Genomic DNA, 13132 nt, shown 5'->3' with positions numbered 1-13132 from the left:
GAGTGTTTTGAGTCCCATTTCCCTTTTTTTTGTTTACCATGTCTGGAGAGTTGGGCCTAAATTCCAAATATTCTACTTATGATTTTGTATGTGCATTGCAGAATTTTCATTGTTTTCTTCAGCTTTATTTCAATACATACAATGACAATATACCAGGTTATATCTATCATTCTTTTATTTTAGGGCATTTTAGAATTTTCAGTTTTTTGGTTAGCTTTTGTGGAATATGATGTCCAAATTATTTTACATGTTATTCAATATATGCACAGGTTACTCCATTGTTTCATTTTCTGTGTAGTTTACAGCGGTGGGGGTCACTGGGGTGGCCTGTACCACTGGCCAAGCTTCCATATGGATATGCTATTGTATGCAAAAATTCATATTCTATACATTTAAAAAAATTAAAATTTAAAAATACTTATTTCACACTTTCACAGGGCAAGTAACTACTTATGATGTATATACTACTGAGGTTCATTTACAAATTACGATAGAGCAGGAGTATTAGCAAACATTATCTGCTACGGGAAATCCCGGGATCCCGGGAAATGTCTTGCTCTTTCCCGGAATCCCGGGATACTATAAAATCTCCAAAACAGGAAACCCTACTATGCATTTCAGCGGCAGACAAACGGTGTTTTTTGCAGATATCTCCTAAACTAATCGTTGGATGAGTATGATATTTCAGCACACTACCTTGAACATCCGTTCGTAATTTTTGGTTAACATACCATATTGCTATATGTGTTATGTGAGGAGTTTACTGAGTGATATTACGCCTAATCCAGTCATCATATCAAAGGTGTTACACAGAATCGGACGAGTGTGGGGTACTCGTCTAACCCCTCCACCACCACCACCACCACCCTGAAGAACCCCCAGACCACTCCTTCTCTACCCCAGTATCACATGACCCTCTTCCCCCCCCCCTACTCACACCATCAGCCTTCCACCTGTGATTTTTTTTCCCTATTGTAATTACATACGTATAGGTATAATAGTTACATACGTCAGTATGTACATACATATCATACATTAATAATATTATCTAATACAATTGCTGGTATATGTGGACATGAAAACCAGACTGGGTCAAACGACCGTTAAAGCAATAGCTAATTCCGCTGTTAATCTCTCTCTCTCTCTCTCTGACTTTTACGCATTATACACATATGTATAGATTAAGAAAAATATATGCAGTTTATAATTTTTTGATAACATGAATATACAACAAACAAGTCAACAAAATAATATTATATATAAACTGGACCACTTTTTATGATCAATAGGCAGACAGTACGCAATAAGAGTATCAACTTTTCCTAACAGTAGAAGGTCCAAGTCACAGGTAATTCCAGCACATCATGTTCACGTGGTTGACCATAACGACTGCAAACATGGCTCTCCTATATACTACACGCAAACGTGCTGTTGTACAGTAATTATCAACGTGAACCACTTCTTGCCTTCATGAAATTGTACCATACTCTTAGGAAATAATCATATCTATACATACACACTTACAGAACATTATAATGTATAAATACAGTAGTGGGAGAAGTAGGGAGAGCACAGGAGTGAGGCGAGAAGCAAGGAAGAGGAGAGGAGGGATAAAGAGGCGGGGGACTTCCAGACGGGGAGACGTAGTAGTGGTTAGGAATGGTTTGGGTGGGTGTGTGGGGGGGGGCACACTTTCATTCGAATGCGTGAACATGACTCGTCGGCTTTGTGTTATTTTTCACGAGTAAACTCCTCACATAACATATATACCAATGTGGTATGTTAACCAAAAATTACGAACGGATGTTCAAGGTAGTGTGTTGAAATATCATACTCATCCAACGATTCGTTTAGGAGATATCTGCAAAAAACACCGTTTGTCCACCGCTGAAATGCATAGTAGTTAACACTTCTATGTGGAAAACTATACTTTTTCAAGTCACTCAAACATGTTCCTTTATTAAGTTTCTTTCCATGTCCTCTCAGCCCATGCATTCTCGCAGTAGAGAAGAGATCATCTCTATTCACCTCATCAAACTCATTTACCAACTTATACAGTGTCATCAGATCTCCTCTCTCCCTTCTTTGTTCCAGTGTCGTCAAGTCCATCTCCTTCAATCTGTCTTCATACATCATATTCGAGAGTTCTGGAACCATTTTAGTTGCAATTCTCTGTATTCTTTCCAACTTTCTGATATCCTTCTTTTTGTGAGGCGACCACACAATTGTAGCATATTCAAGTTTGGGTCTTATCAGTGTTGTTATAACTTTCTTCATCATTTCCTTGTCCATATAATGGAATGGTACCCTTATATTTTGCATCATCCTGTAGGTTTCTCCAAATAACTTGTTTATATGCTTTTCTGGGGATAGTGTGTCTTGCATCGTTCCTCCCAAATTTTTTCTTCATGTACCACCTCTAAGTTTTCTTCTCCCATCCTGTATGTTTTCCTCTGTCTTTTTTTACTTTTCGCCATTTACATAACATGACATTTATTTCCATTAGTTGGTCTCTTTCGTAAATACTTTATGAAAAATTTTATTTCATATTTCTGCAATTTCTTCGTTCTTTTCATAGAATACATTTTTTCTTTTAGCCTTTCCACTCCTTCATTTCTTTTTAGCTTCCCATTTATGAATTTATAAAACGTTTTTGGTTCTTCCTTACAACTAGAAACTTTTCTTTTTTCAAATTAAGCTTCCTCTTCTCTCCTTATTTTCATATATTTCTTTCTTTCTTTTTTTTATTTGGCTCTGTTATTCTTATTTGGTCTCTTCTGTAAATTCCTCCATGCCTTATTTCTGTTTCTTGTTGCTGTTTCACACCTCCATCCAAACCATGTTTTCTCTCCTTTAGTTTTTACTGTATAGTATGGAACATATATCTTTATTCCTCTGTTGTAAATATTCATAAAAAGGTCATATTTCTTTTGAATGTTAGTACTCCTCTTCATATCACTCCAGTCTACCCCAGCGAAGAAAGTCTTGAGTCCAACGTAATCTGCCTTTGCATACTATTTCCTTTTTTCCTTATATGCCTCATCTCGATGTTCATATCCTTCCTTAGTTTTCATTTCTAGTAGCTCATGGTCGCTCTTTCCCAAGGGGCACTCATGACTGACTTCTTCATCTAGCTCAACATTTTTTGTGAAAATTAGGTCTAGTCTCAATGGTTGGTCATCCCCTCTCACCCTTGTTTTTCCTTTGACCCACTGCGTCAACAGGTTATCTATTGCCAGCTTCAATAGTTTACTTCCCCAGGTATTTTCTCCATCCTCCGTTGCATAGTCTTCCCAATTCACCTCTTTGCAATTGAAATTTCCTGTTAATATTACCTTTCTACTATTCTTTATTTCATCTGTCAGTGCCCATACTGTGTGTGTGTGTGTGTGTGTGTGTGTGTGTGTGTGTGTGTGTACTTGATAAATGCATATTGATTCTTGAATCGATTGGTGTGGAAGAGGCTGGACCAAGTTTATCTGGTTTATGAAATGAACGAGCAGAAATTGTAGATGGATTTAATTCATCACTTCTCATTAAATGAACAAAAAGGATGAAGCATGAGAGTGGTTAGCAGGTCTAAGTAAACATAAATAAATATGGTATTACCAAGCTGGACTGGGTGCAGTTACATCATTTCTCATGCAAAAATTGGCAATTACAAAAATAAAGAAGACCATAGGCATAACACTGACTATCTGATTCTTCATTGGGTACAACATGGAGGATATTTTGTTTTCCTTGAATGTAATACATACCACTGTCCCAGTTGTTGCCTCCTCCTCCTCTTGCTCCATTATTGGGGGGCACTTCATCTGCCCACTGGAAAAAGCGACATTCTTGGCCTCTATCTTTACTGCAGACATAGAACAGCCGACCCTTGTTGGGTGTGTCCTTCACCACTGTTAGCCTGTATCACAACATAAAATTAACACAAGGAAAATTTATGTAATTTGTAGGAATAAATATGCAAATCTCTCCATACACACACACGCCGACCACCGGCCAGTAAACATCACGTCCCAGCTGATCACCGATTGTCTGCTAAGAAGGACCAGGAGACGTGACTTTCTTTACCTATTTTGTAAGGGCTGGGCCTGGGGAGATAGGAGGATAGGTCCTGTCTCAAAAAAAAATAAATAAATAAATAAATAAAAAAAAAAAAAAAAAAAAAAAATAATAATAATAATAATAATAATGACTCAGAAAATCGTCCAAAAGTGAAAAGTGCCGAATCAGGGAAAAGAAAATGGCGTCATCCACCCCAAATAACCCCCCGCTGAAGTTCACCGAAGACGAGGAGGTGTATGAGGATTATGGATTTCAGGGATTTACTCCTGGGGGGCAGGAGGTACCTAGAACATGGAGGAGACTCAGGATACTGGAGGAGGACACAGAGGGGACAAAAAGTGAGGTGAAAGCCATGAGAGGTGAGATCATGAAGCTGACTGAGATTATTGAAGAATTTATTAAAGATATTGAAAGAAAATCTGAGGTAAGTGACATGAGAAAGTAATGCCAAGTGATGAAAACATCTCAGGGTAGTAATCAAGACATAGAAGAAAGGATGAAAGTCATTGTGAAAGATGAAACAACAAAAAGAATGGAGGACATAAAAGAAAGAATTAAATATGTAATCAATGTAGAACTAAAGAATTGGAAGAAAGAAAATGCTGACGTAAAGTGCAATGAAAGTGACATAGAAGAGGAAATGAAGGAAGTAGTAAATCAAGAGAATGAAGGGAGTGATGAAAACAAAGAAAATAATATTAACATTGATTGCTATATGAATAGCATGAATTTCAAATATATGTTGCACATTTAAGAATATTTCACATTTATTTTTTTCAGAATAACAAAAATCCATAAATAAAAAAAGCTGTGAATAAAAAGGGAACACTGTACCAATGAATAGAAATGTAAATCACTTAATGACCACACAAACTTAAATGCACATAAATAATGTATGAACCTTGATAAAAAGTTTACTGTTTGAACTTAATTTTGTGCACAAGAACTGACTCACTTCTTTGCAGGATATCCACACTGGCAGAGAACTTCACTTTCATCCTCGTCATTCTGATCGGGCCCTGATGAGGAAAATATTTTAGAAACTACAAATTATTAAATAGCTGTAGTTTTACTGCTACTGCTGCTGCCAGGTACTGTTTACAAATACAGTACCCTCTTGAGTTTCGCGCTATCCGAGTTTCGCGATCCTCGAGTTAAGCGCTTAGTCCTAAATTCTTACCATCACGACTTTCACGCATTACCGCCACAAGTTTCGCGTTACTTTGACATGTTCGGGTCACGTCTACTTACCGTCAGCATTATGCGTGCTGCCTTAAAAGGCGGTGTCCAACCATTGGGGCTATGGGCAACCGTGGTTGCCCGTATGCCCAACCAGGAATGAGTTGTTGGTTGTCCTTATGAATGTAAAACGGTTGTGAGGACGAGCGTGGGTACGTGGGTACCGAACGGCTGCATGTAAACAAACAGACGACGGCAGTGGCTGAGGAGTGAGGAGCAGTGGAAGATGGCCCACCAAGAGACTCGTAAAATGGACTGGCAGAGCTGCTTTGTTTACTACTTGATTAACAAGATAAGAGAACATCCCGTGCTGTGGAACAACAATCCAAAAATCTTTTTTCCAAGTCTATGAAAATTGTAGATCTCCCGGTGTTGTTTTCCTTTTCTTCTTCTTTTTCTTTTGACCTGTAATGCATGGCAGCGAAGGTGAAAAGTAATAGTGAAAAATAGCAAAAGGGCATAGAAAAGCAAACTCAGGGAAAGAAAGGACAGAAAAACACCTAAGTTCAGGGTGAAGTGTATAAGCGCATTGTTAAGTAACTAATACGGCCGCTTTCAAAGTCACTTTGTTTGTTTTGATCGTTACCAATGGCGGTGATCGCCGCTTAGTATTTCACGTGAAACTGGCCGATGGGGTAGTGGCAGCTGCAGACGAAGCGAGAGATGTTGAGAGTAAGTGGTAAGTACGGGGCTAGGCTAACCCCGCAGCTGCCACTTCCCGATCGACCAGTTTCACGTGGAAATACTATAGCGGTGACCGCCGCCATTGGTAACGGTCAAAACGAACAAAATGACTGTGAAAGCGACCCTAAGTGCATGTTGTGAAGTATAAAAGTGTGGAGGAGGAGGACCTAAGAAGCGATACAAAGCATTACAGGTCAAAAGAAGAAGAAGGTCCACTGCACTGGCCGGTGTTGCGAGAAATATCTCCCCGATGAAATTAGTCATTCTGCTGTCCACCATGCATGAGCGCTGAGGGAATACACAGCATTAAAAGTATTAATTTGCCTGGTTTTGTTCTAGTCTGCCCGCCTGTGATCTTTGTGAGTGGTGAGGGAAATATGGAAACAGCAAGCAAGTTGAACCTTCTGCGAGCTATTTTGCGGCGGCGGCAGCGGTTTACGTTCAATAGGCATTGAAAAGTCAATCATGATATTAGTGATTTCATGATTTTTAACAGAAAGAGTTAGCAGATTATTTCATAACTCACAGAAAACTACCAGAAAAATATAGGTTTGTCCAACTGTCCCACGGGTGACCGCAAGCGACCGCCCTTACTTTAGCAGATGACACCACGTGGATCACAGCCAGCCGATTGTAAGGCAGCCGCCTTCAACTGGGACTTAAAAACGATCTGTTCTTACTTCCCATTTTCTGCCTATTAACAATTAAGGTATGTATTTTGAGATAACAAGGGAGTAAAGTCGGAAAAAGTAATTATTTCCCACGGGTCGGAACCAATAAGCCCTTTTACATGGATTTCAATACCTCGAGTTTCATGATCCTCGAGTTTAGCGCCATACCTTCGGAATGAACCAAGCACAAAACTCGAGAGGGTACTGTAGATCATAAACTTGTTAAGCATCAGACAGCAAAGGGTGTTTATTAATAAAGCTTTGTTAGACTGGGTACCAGTTACTATGGTCCATTCACTTAAGCTGGATCTCTCCCAACAGTATCTCGATCCCTAGCCAAGTACGTAAGGACGTTGCTGATTGGCTGTTGGAAGGTTGGATGTCTGACATCTCTGTCGCCCAACACAATCCAAAGGTTCAGAAAATATTAACATTTCTTGACTCATCTGTTACACAAGATAGACAAATTTTGTTTACATCACTGGATGAAGCCATGATTATACAAATATATCAAGAATTTCAAAACTAGATGGGGTAAAAAATATCATAATTAAGGTGAGTGGAACCCAGGGAATAACATTTACTTTTATACCACTTTTTACAAATCCTTCCTTGTCTCCTCCTTTATCACACTTTATCGAAAATCTGGGATTACCATCGTATTCAGAAGGATTTTAAAGACAAGAAAAAATATTTTATTCTAAAATTGATTCTATAATTGCTACAAATGATCATACATAAACCTTGACCTTGAGCAGATAATACAAAGGGCAGTTTTCAGACTTGTTTTGGAAAAAATGTGAGTTATATGCTGTTACATGCTGTATTTAAAGACTTCACAAATATGGATGAATCAAATTGTTTGTGATCCATGACGTTGTAAATAAGAAATAGTGACAAGAAACAAAACAGTTACAAATAATAGCAAGAGAAATAAAATAAAAAAAATAAAAAAAGTCCAAACAAATAAATTCAGACTGCACCTCTTTTTCACCCATATTACTGCACAAGAATGGCTTAAGATCCTATTTTCAGGAATTCAGTGTGCTGTTTAAAAACAAACTCAACTGCCACTTCATTCACCTTAACAGTCATTATGGCAAAGATCTCGGTGATGAATTTCATGTTATTTAATTTCAGTTTAATCCCTTCAGTTCAAGTTCCTGTGACATCTTGTGTAAATAATATCCCTGGAAAATTCAAACTAAAGAAAAGGAGTGATATATATATATATATATATATATATATATATATATATATATATATATATATATATATATATATATATATATATATATATATATATATATATATATATATATATATATATATATATATATATATATATATATATATATATATATATATATATATATATATATATATATATATATATATATATATATATATATATATATATATATATATATATATATATATATATATATATATATATATATATATATATATATATATATATATATATATATATATATATATATATATATATATATATATATATATATATATATATATATATATATATATATATATATATATATATATATATATATATATATATATATATATATATATATATATATCACTCCTTTTCTTTAGTTTGAATTTTCCGGGGATATTATTTACACAAGATGTCACAGGACAATGGTTGTAAATGTCAGAATACTTGAATTTAGTCGGTGACCTTTACCTAGAGAATACAAAAGTAGTAAACGGATTGTGCATTGAAAAAACTACACTCTGTAGTACTTTGGAGGAGTACAGAGTAATGAGAAGTTTGACTGCTGTGTGTGGTCTTTACCTCTAGAAGTGTCGTGGACTGTTTGATTCCATCCTCCCCCAGTGTGCCCATCCCTTTCTCTTTTCCTCGGTGCAGTATTTTCAACATCTGCCCACAAAAAGAAGTTACAGCCATTCTGGAAGTTGCCGCACCGGTAGAAGGGTCTTCCTACAGGGGAAACAGGGCTTCATATAATGTATAGACAGTAGAAGTAAAATGACTTTTATATTGATGAAAAGGTACATAAATTGAAAGTGTCACAGTTCTTGCAACCTGATTAGTTCATCAGAATGGAACTGCAATAAGAATTCAGGTTTGGGTTAAAAACTTCATTATCTTCTTGAAAGGTAGATCTACTTTGTCATCCTAGTCAGGCTAAATAAATAACCTTCATCTTGCCAAGTCTGTAGCTTACTTACTTTCTTGGACCATACAAAATTTAAGCAGTGGAGAGGACATTCTTATAGCTGTACATGTAACCTTTGCAGGTTGATAATCTAAAGACCAAAAATGTGTACATTATGGACTGATATCTCACCTGCATTATTACCACTTTTCACTGTCAAAAATATAGCATCTTTGTTGCAAATACATGTGACTTTATTCTCTTGGTCTTGGTTTCTGCTGCTTCCTGATGTGTTCCTTGATGAACCAAATCCTGAGTCTTGCCTGAGTTGCCCACTGCCTCTGCTGACTCCTGAGGCTTGACTTTGTCTTGAAGTGTTGTTGACCCTGTTATCTGCCACAGCACCCAGCAATGATCTCTGCTGGCTACTGCTGGTTGACTGAGTCCCAATTAAGTAACTACTGATGTTTACACTTCCATAAGCTCTACTTCCACCATTGCCAGGACCTGAAGTGCTACCACCCCTGCCAGGACCTGAAGTGCTACCACCCCTGCCAGGACCTGAAGTGCTACCACCCCTGCCATGACCTGATGCTCCCCCACCCCTGCCAGGACCTGATGCTCCCCCACCCCTGCCAGACCCTGAAGCTCCCCCACCCCTGCCAGACCCTGAAGCTCCCCCACCCCTGCCAGACCCTGAAGCTCCCCCACCCCTGCTAGACCCTGAAGCTCCCCCACCCCTGCCAGACCCTGAAGCTCCACCACCCCTTCCAGACCCTGAAGCTCCCCAACCCCTGCCAGACCCTGAAGCTCCCCAACCCCTGCCAGGCCCTGAAGTGCCCCCCCCCCTGCCGGGACCTGGCCTAGCCCCACCACCACCAGGTCCTGATCTGCTACCTCCTACACCACCAGCAGCTGGGTTGCCACCCATGTTACCATTCCTTAGCCCGCCTAAAATTCCTGGCCCACCATGACCACCTGAAAACAACAGAAATGGAAGAATTAGATTTCTCAAAGCAAGAAGTGGATATAATGAGATTCCTCTCTACCAATTGGATGTGCGGTCAGTGCTCTCCAGATACCACATGTTGTTCCTGTGTTTTGACGCCCTTCAACCTTTGTTTGTGCATTCGTGATTGCCTCCAAGGATAAGGTTTGCCTTCTACTTCCTCTGATAAGGGGAAAAAGAAGAGCCTGAGTATGGCTGAAAATCAGGTGATGGAGCCTCATGAAAAAGGAGTCAGCTGAGCAAAGCTCATGGCTCAATATGACCAGAAAAGATCTACCCTTCATGACATTCTGAAGAGCAAGGGGCATGTGAGGAGAGTGTTGAAAAGATAAAAGGTAAAAGAAAGGGCAGGGATATTTATTGCTGAAGAAAACTCCAGCACGAGAACTTGGATGACACTGTGTACAAATTGTACATGCAGGAATGAGCCAAGGACATAGTTGGGCACAATAACATAAAACCTTATTCCCGATACCCGATAACTGATAATGGAAAACCTTATCGGTGATAACCGATACTCGTTAACCGGAGACACAAATATAGGCGATAACCGATAACCGATACCCGATATAAATCCATGATTCCGATACTAGCTAGCGATAAGTCCGATAGGCAAAAACGATACTATATTGCCATTTCAAATAAAAAACATAGATGAATTCAGATTTTCATTATCTGAATTTTAGAAAACTTGCAAAACCTGAAAACCACATGTTGACACGTACATATGAACGGTGTTGTGCTTTTAGGCGTCTCCACCGTCAAAAGCTGGCGCTTTTGCTGACAAACACTGGTCTCTCGTGAACTGGCCCATCACTACTTATTGAGTTATTCTTACTTATCACCATTAACACTTTAACAGTCACTTCAGTAAAGAAGCACTGAAGCACTGGGAACCGGAACACTGGCACTCACTCCATCACTCGACACCCAGCTGAGAGGCCATGCACCATGCTGCCACGTGATAATACAAGCCGCTGGTTTCCGTTTGCGCTCTTTACAACGGGATCACAAATTTCAGGCAGTGAATAATAATTTTTGGGGCAAAGTTAAATGATTTTTCTCTTTGATATTGATTTTTTAGTCTAACATAAAAATAATAACCTAATGTTTTAATGTTGATGATCTAAGTATGAAATCTCTTCACCGAAGATATTTCATACCCTGAAGTTTTTTCATACAACACTGGGCACCCAGGCCACGCATGTGCAGTAGGAAGGAGACAACTTTTTTTTTTTCTGAGAGGCGGAAAAAAAGTAGTGATTATCACTAGTTTGGTTACATAATAACAAAGATACCGATATATACATAAATAAGTAGCAGATGGCCGATAACCCAATTTTGTTGTTAGCAATAAAGTATTTTGATAACTTATCGCGATAACGCCCAGCTATGGCCAAGGGGCTACCTGTATAAAGCCCAGGCATCCAGCACACTGTACAACAACTATCAAACCATCTTGGAGTCTCTGATTTCAAGTGCAGTGATGATTGGCTGTGGTGGTTCAGGTGGCACCATGGCATAGTGAACTGAGCCATCACAGGAAAGCTGCCAGTGTTTTTGGGAAAAGCCCTGTTTTATTAAAGGTGGATGTGCCAGGGGACCAGGGGCATGTATGAATATTAACCTTCAGATAAATCAGATTTTTTAATAATCCGGACAGAGTCTTCCCCTGATCTGATTCAGGGAAGGTTTACTGTAGAATAATATCATGAATAGTAACCTGACAGGCTCCCTAAAGAGAATGGTAAGCAATTAGCACATCCTGCAAGCCCTAACATATGGATAAGAAATTTTATGCCACATAAAAAACAACAACCTGAGAAAATGGAACAGAATGAAAAATGTTGGGTGAAACATTGAGACAGGAAACATCAAGGATTGGGGAACAGACAAAGGTTCAAAATATTCAAAAGATGATTAAAAATATGAAATGAGCTTAGGAAAATTATACTGTGTAGAACTGATAAGAGATAGACAATCAAAGTAACCAAAATAGGAATTGTAGACAGTAGGGTTGACAGAGAACCAAGGGGGAAATAAAATCAGAACCTTTGCTGGAGCAGGATGAAGTACTCTTACATCAGACAAAGAGAACTGAACATTGGGAAAAGCCTTTTTCCTGCGGTGAATTGACGGTGGCTTAAGGAAATGATGATAGTAATTTTGGTGGGTAGTCTACCATATCATAAATGACAATATATATATATATATATATATATATATATATATATATATATATATATATATATATATATATATATATATATATATATACAGGGGGGTCGTCTAATATGCGAGAATATGGGCGGTTCAAAGCCTCGCATATCGCAAATTCGCATATTAGGAACCTTAAAAAGCATGTAAATAATGGTATATGGGCGGTCAGCCACATTTTTTTAACTTAGTTTCCAATGTAATAAACTGCTTTTTCGAGTTCTTTGGAGGCGCCATAATAACAACAACAGCAACAACAATAGCCCACAGGCTAGCTTGCACACAGCACAGACACAGCTTGTGAGAGCAATGGCTGCTTTAGACGTACTGATGAAGAGAACACGTGGAGCCGTCTCACAGAGTAGAGTTGCCAGATTGCGCCATTGTTTATTTCCCTTCCTTCGGGAAGTGAGTAACAGCAAGTTCATTATTTGGTAGGAAATGGATGTTAGCGAAGTCGGGAACATGAAATGAATGAAAAAAAAACTGCTTTAGACGTACTGATGAAGAGAACACGTGGAGCCGTCTCACAGAGTAGAGTTGCCAGATTGCGCCATTGTTTATTTCCCTTCCTTCGTGAAGTGAGTAACAGGAAGTTCATTATTTGGTAGGAAATGGATGTTAGCGAAGTCGGGAACATGAAATGAATGAAAAAAAAACTTTTTTTCTTACTACCGAGTCAAGTCACCGCTCCCACGTGCTCCACCCCCCAAGGGGGGGAGGGAGGGAGGAAGGAGGTCGCATATGAGGTGGTTCGCATATCAGGCGACCCCCCTATATATATATATATATATAATATATATATATATATAATATATATATATATATATATATATATATATATATATATATATATATATATATATTCATTCCGAAGGTATGGCGCTAAACTCGAGGATCGCGAAACTCGAGGTATTGAAATCCATGTAAAAGCGCTTATTGGTTCCGACCCGTGGAAAATAATGACTTTTTCCGACTTTACTCCCTTGTTATCACAATTTTTTCGACTTTACTCCCTTGTTATCTCAAAATACGTACCTTGTTAATAGGCAGAAAATAGGAAGTAAGTACAGTTCGTTTTTATGCCACAGTTG

The 13132-nt window shown here is 38.5% G+C and overlaps 1 protein-coding gene across 1 annotated transcript in view; it reads right to left on the bottom strand.

Moving 5' to 3' along the window:
- The window catches only part of LOC126998305 (DNA topoisomerase 3-alpha-like), a 154855-nt gene that overhangs the window by 4751 nt on the left and 136972 nt on the right, over nucleotides 1–13132 (bottom strand). Inside the window, exons 16-19 of the mRNA XM_050859791.1 lie at nucleotides 9005–9790; nucleotides 8488–8634; nucleotides 5027–5090; nucleotides 3759–3910 (exon numbers count right to left, since the gene is read on the bottom strand). Of these exons, the coding sequence (XP_050715748.1) occupies nucleotides 3759–3910; nucleotides 5027–5090; nucleotides 8488–8634; nucleotides 9005–9790 (1149 nt within the window). The remainder of the gene's footprint in view (nucleotides 1–3758; nucleotides 3911–5026; nucleotides 5091–8487; nucleotides 8635–9004; nucleotides 9791–13132) is intronic.

This window comes from Eriocheir sinensis, chromosome 14 (genome assembly GCF_024679095.1).
Source record: "Eriocheir sinensis breed Jianghai 21 chromosome 14, ASM2467909v1, whole genome shotgun sequence".
NCBI lineage: Eukaryota > Metazoa > Arthropoda > Malacostraca > Decapoda > Varunidae > Eriocheir > Eriocheir sinensis.
This window is presented reverse-complemented; position numbering and strand designations above follow the sequence as displayed.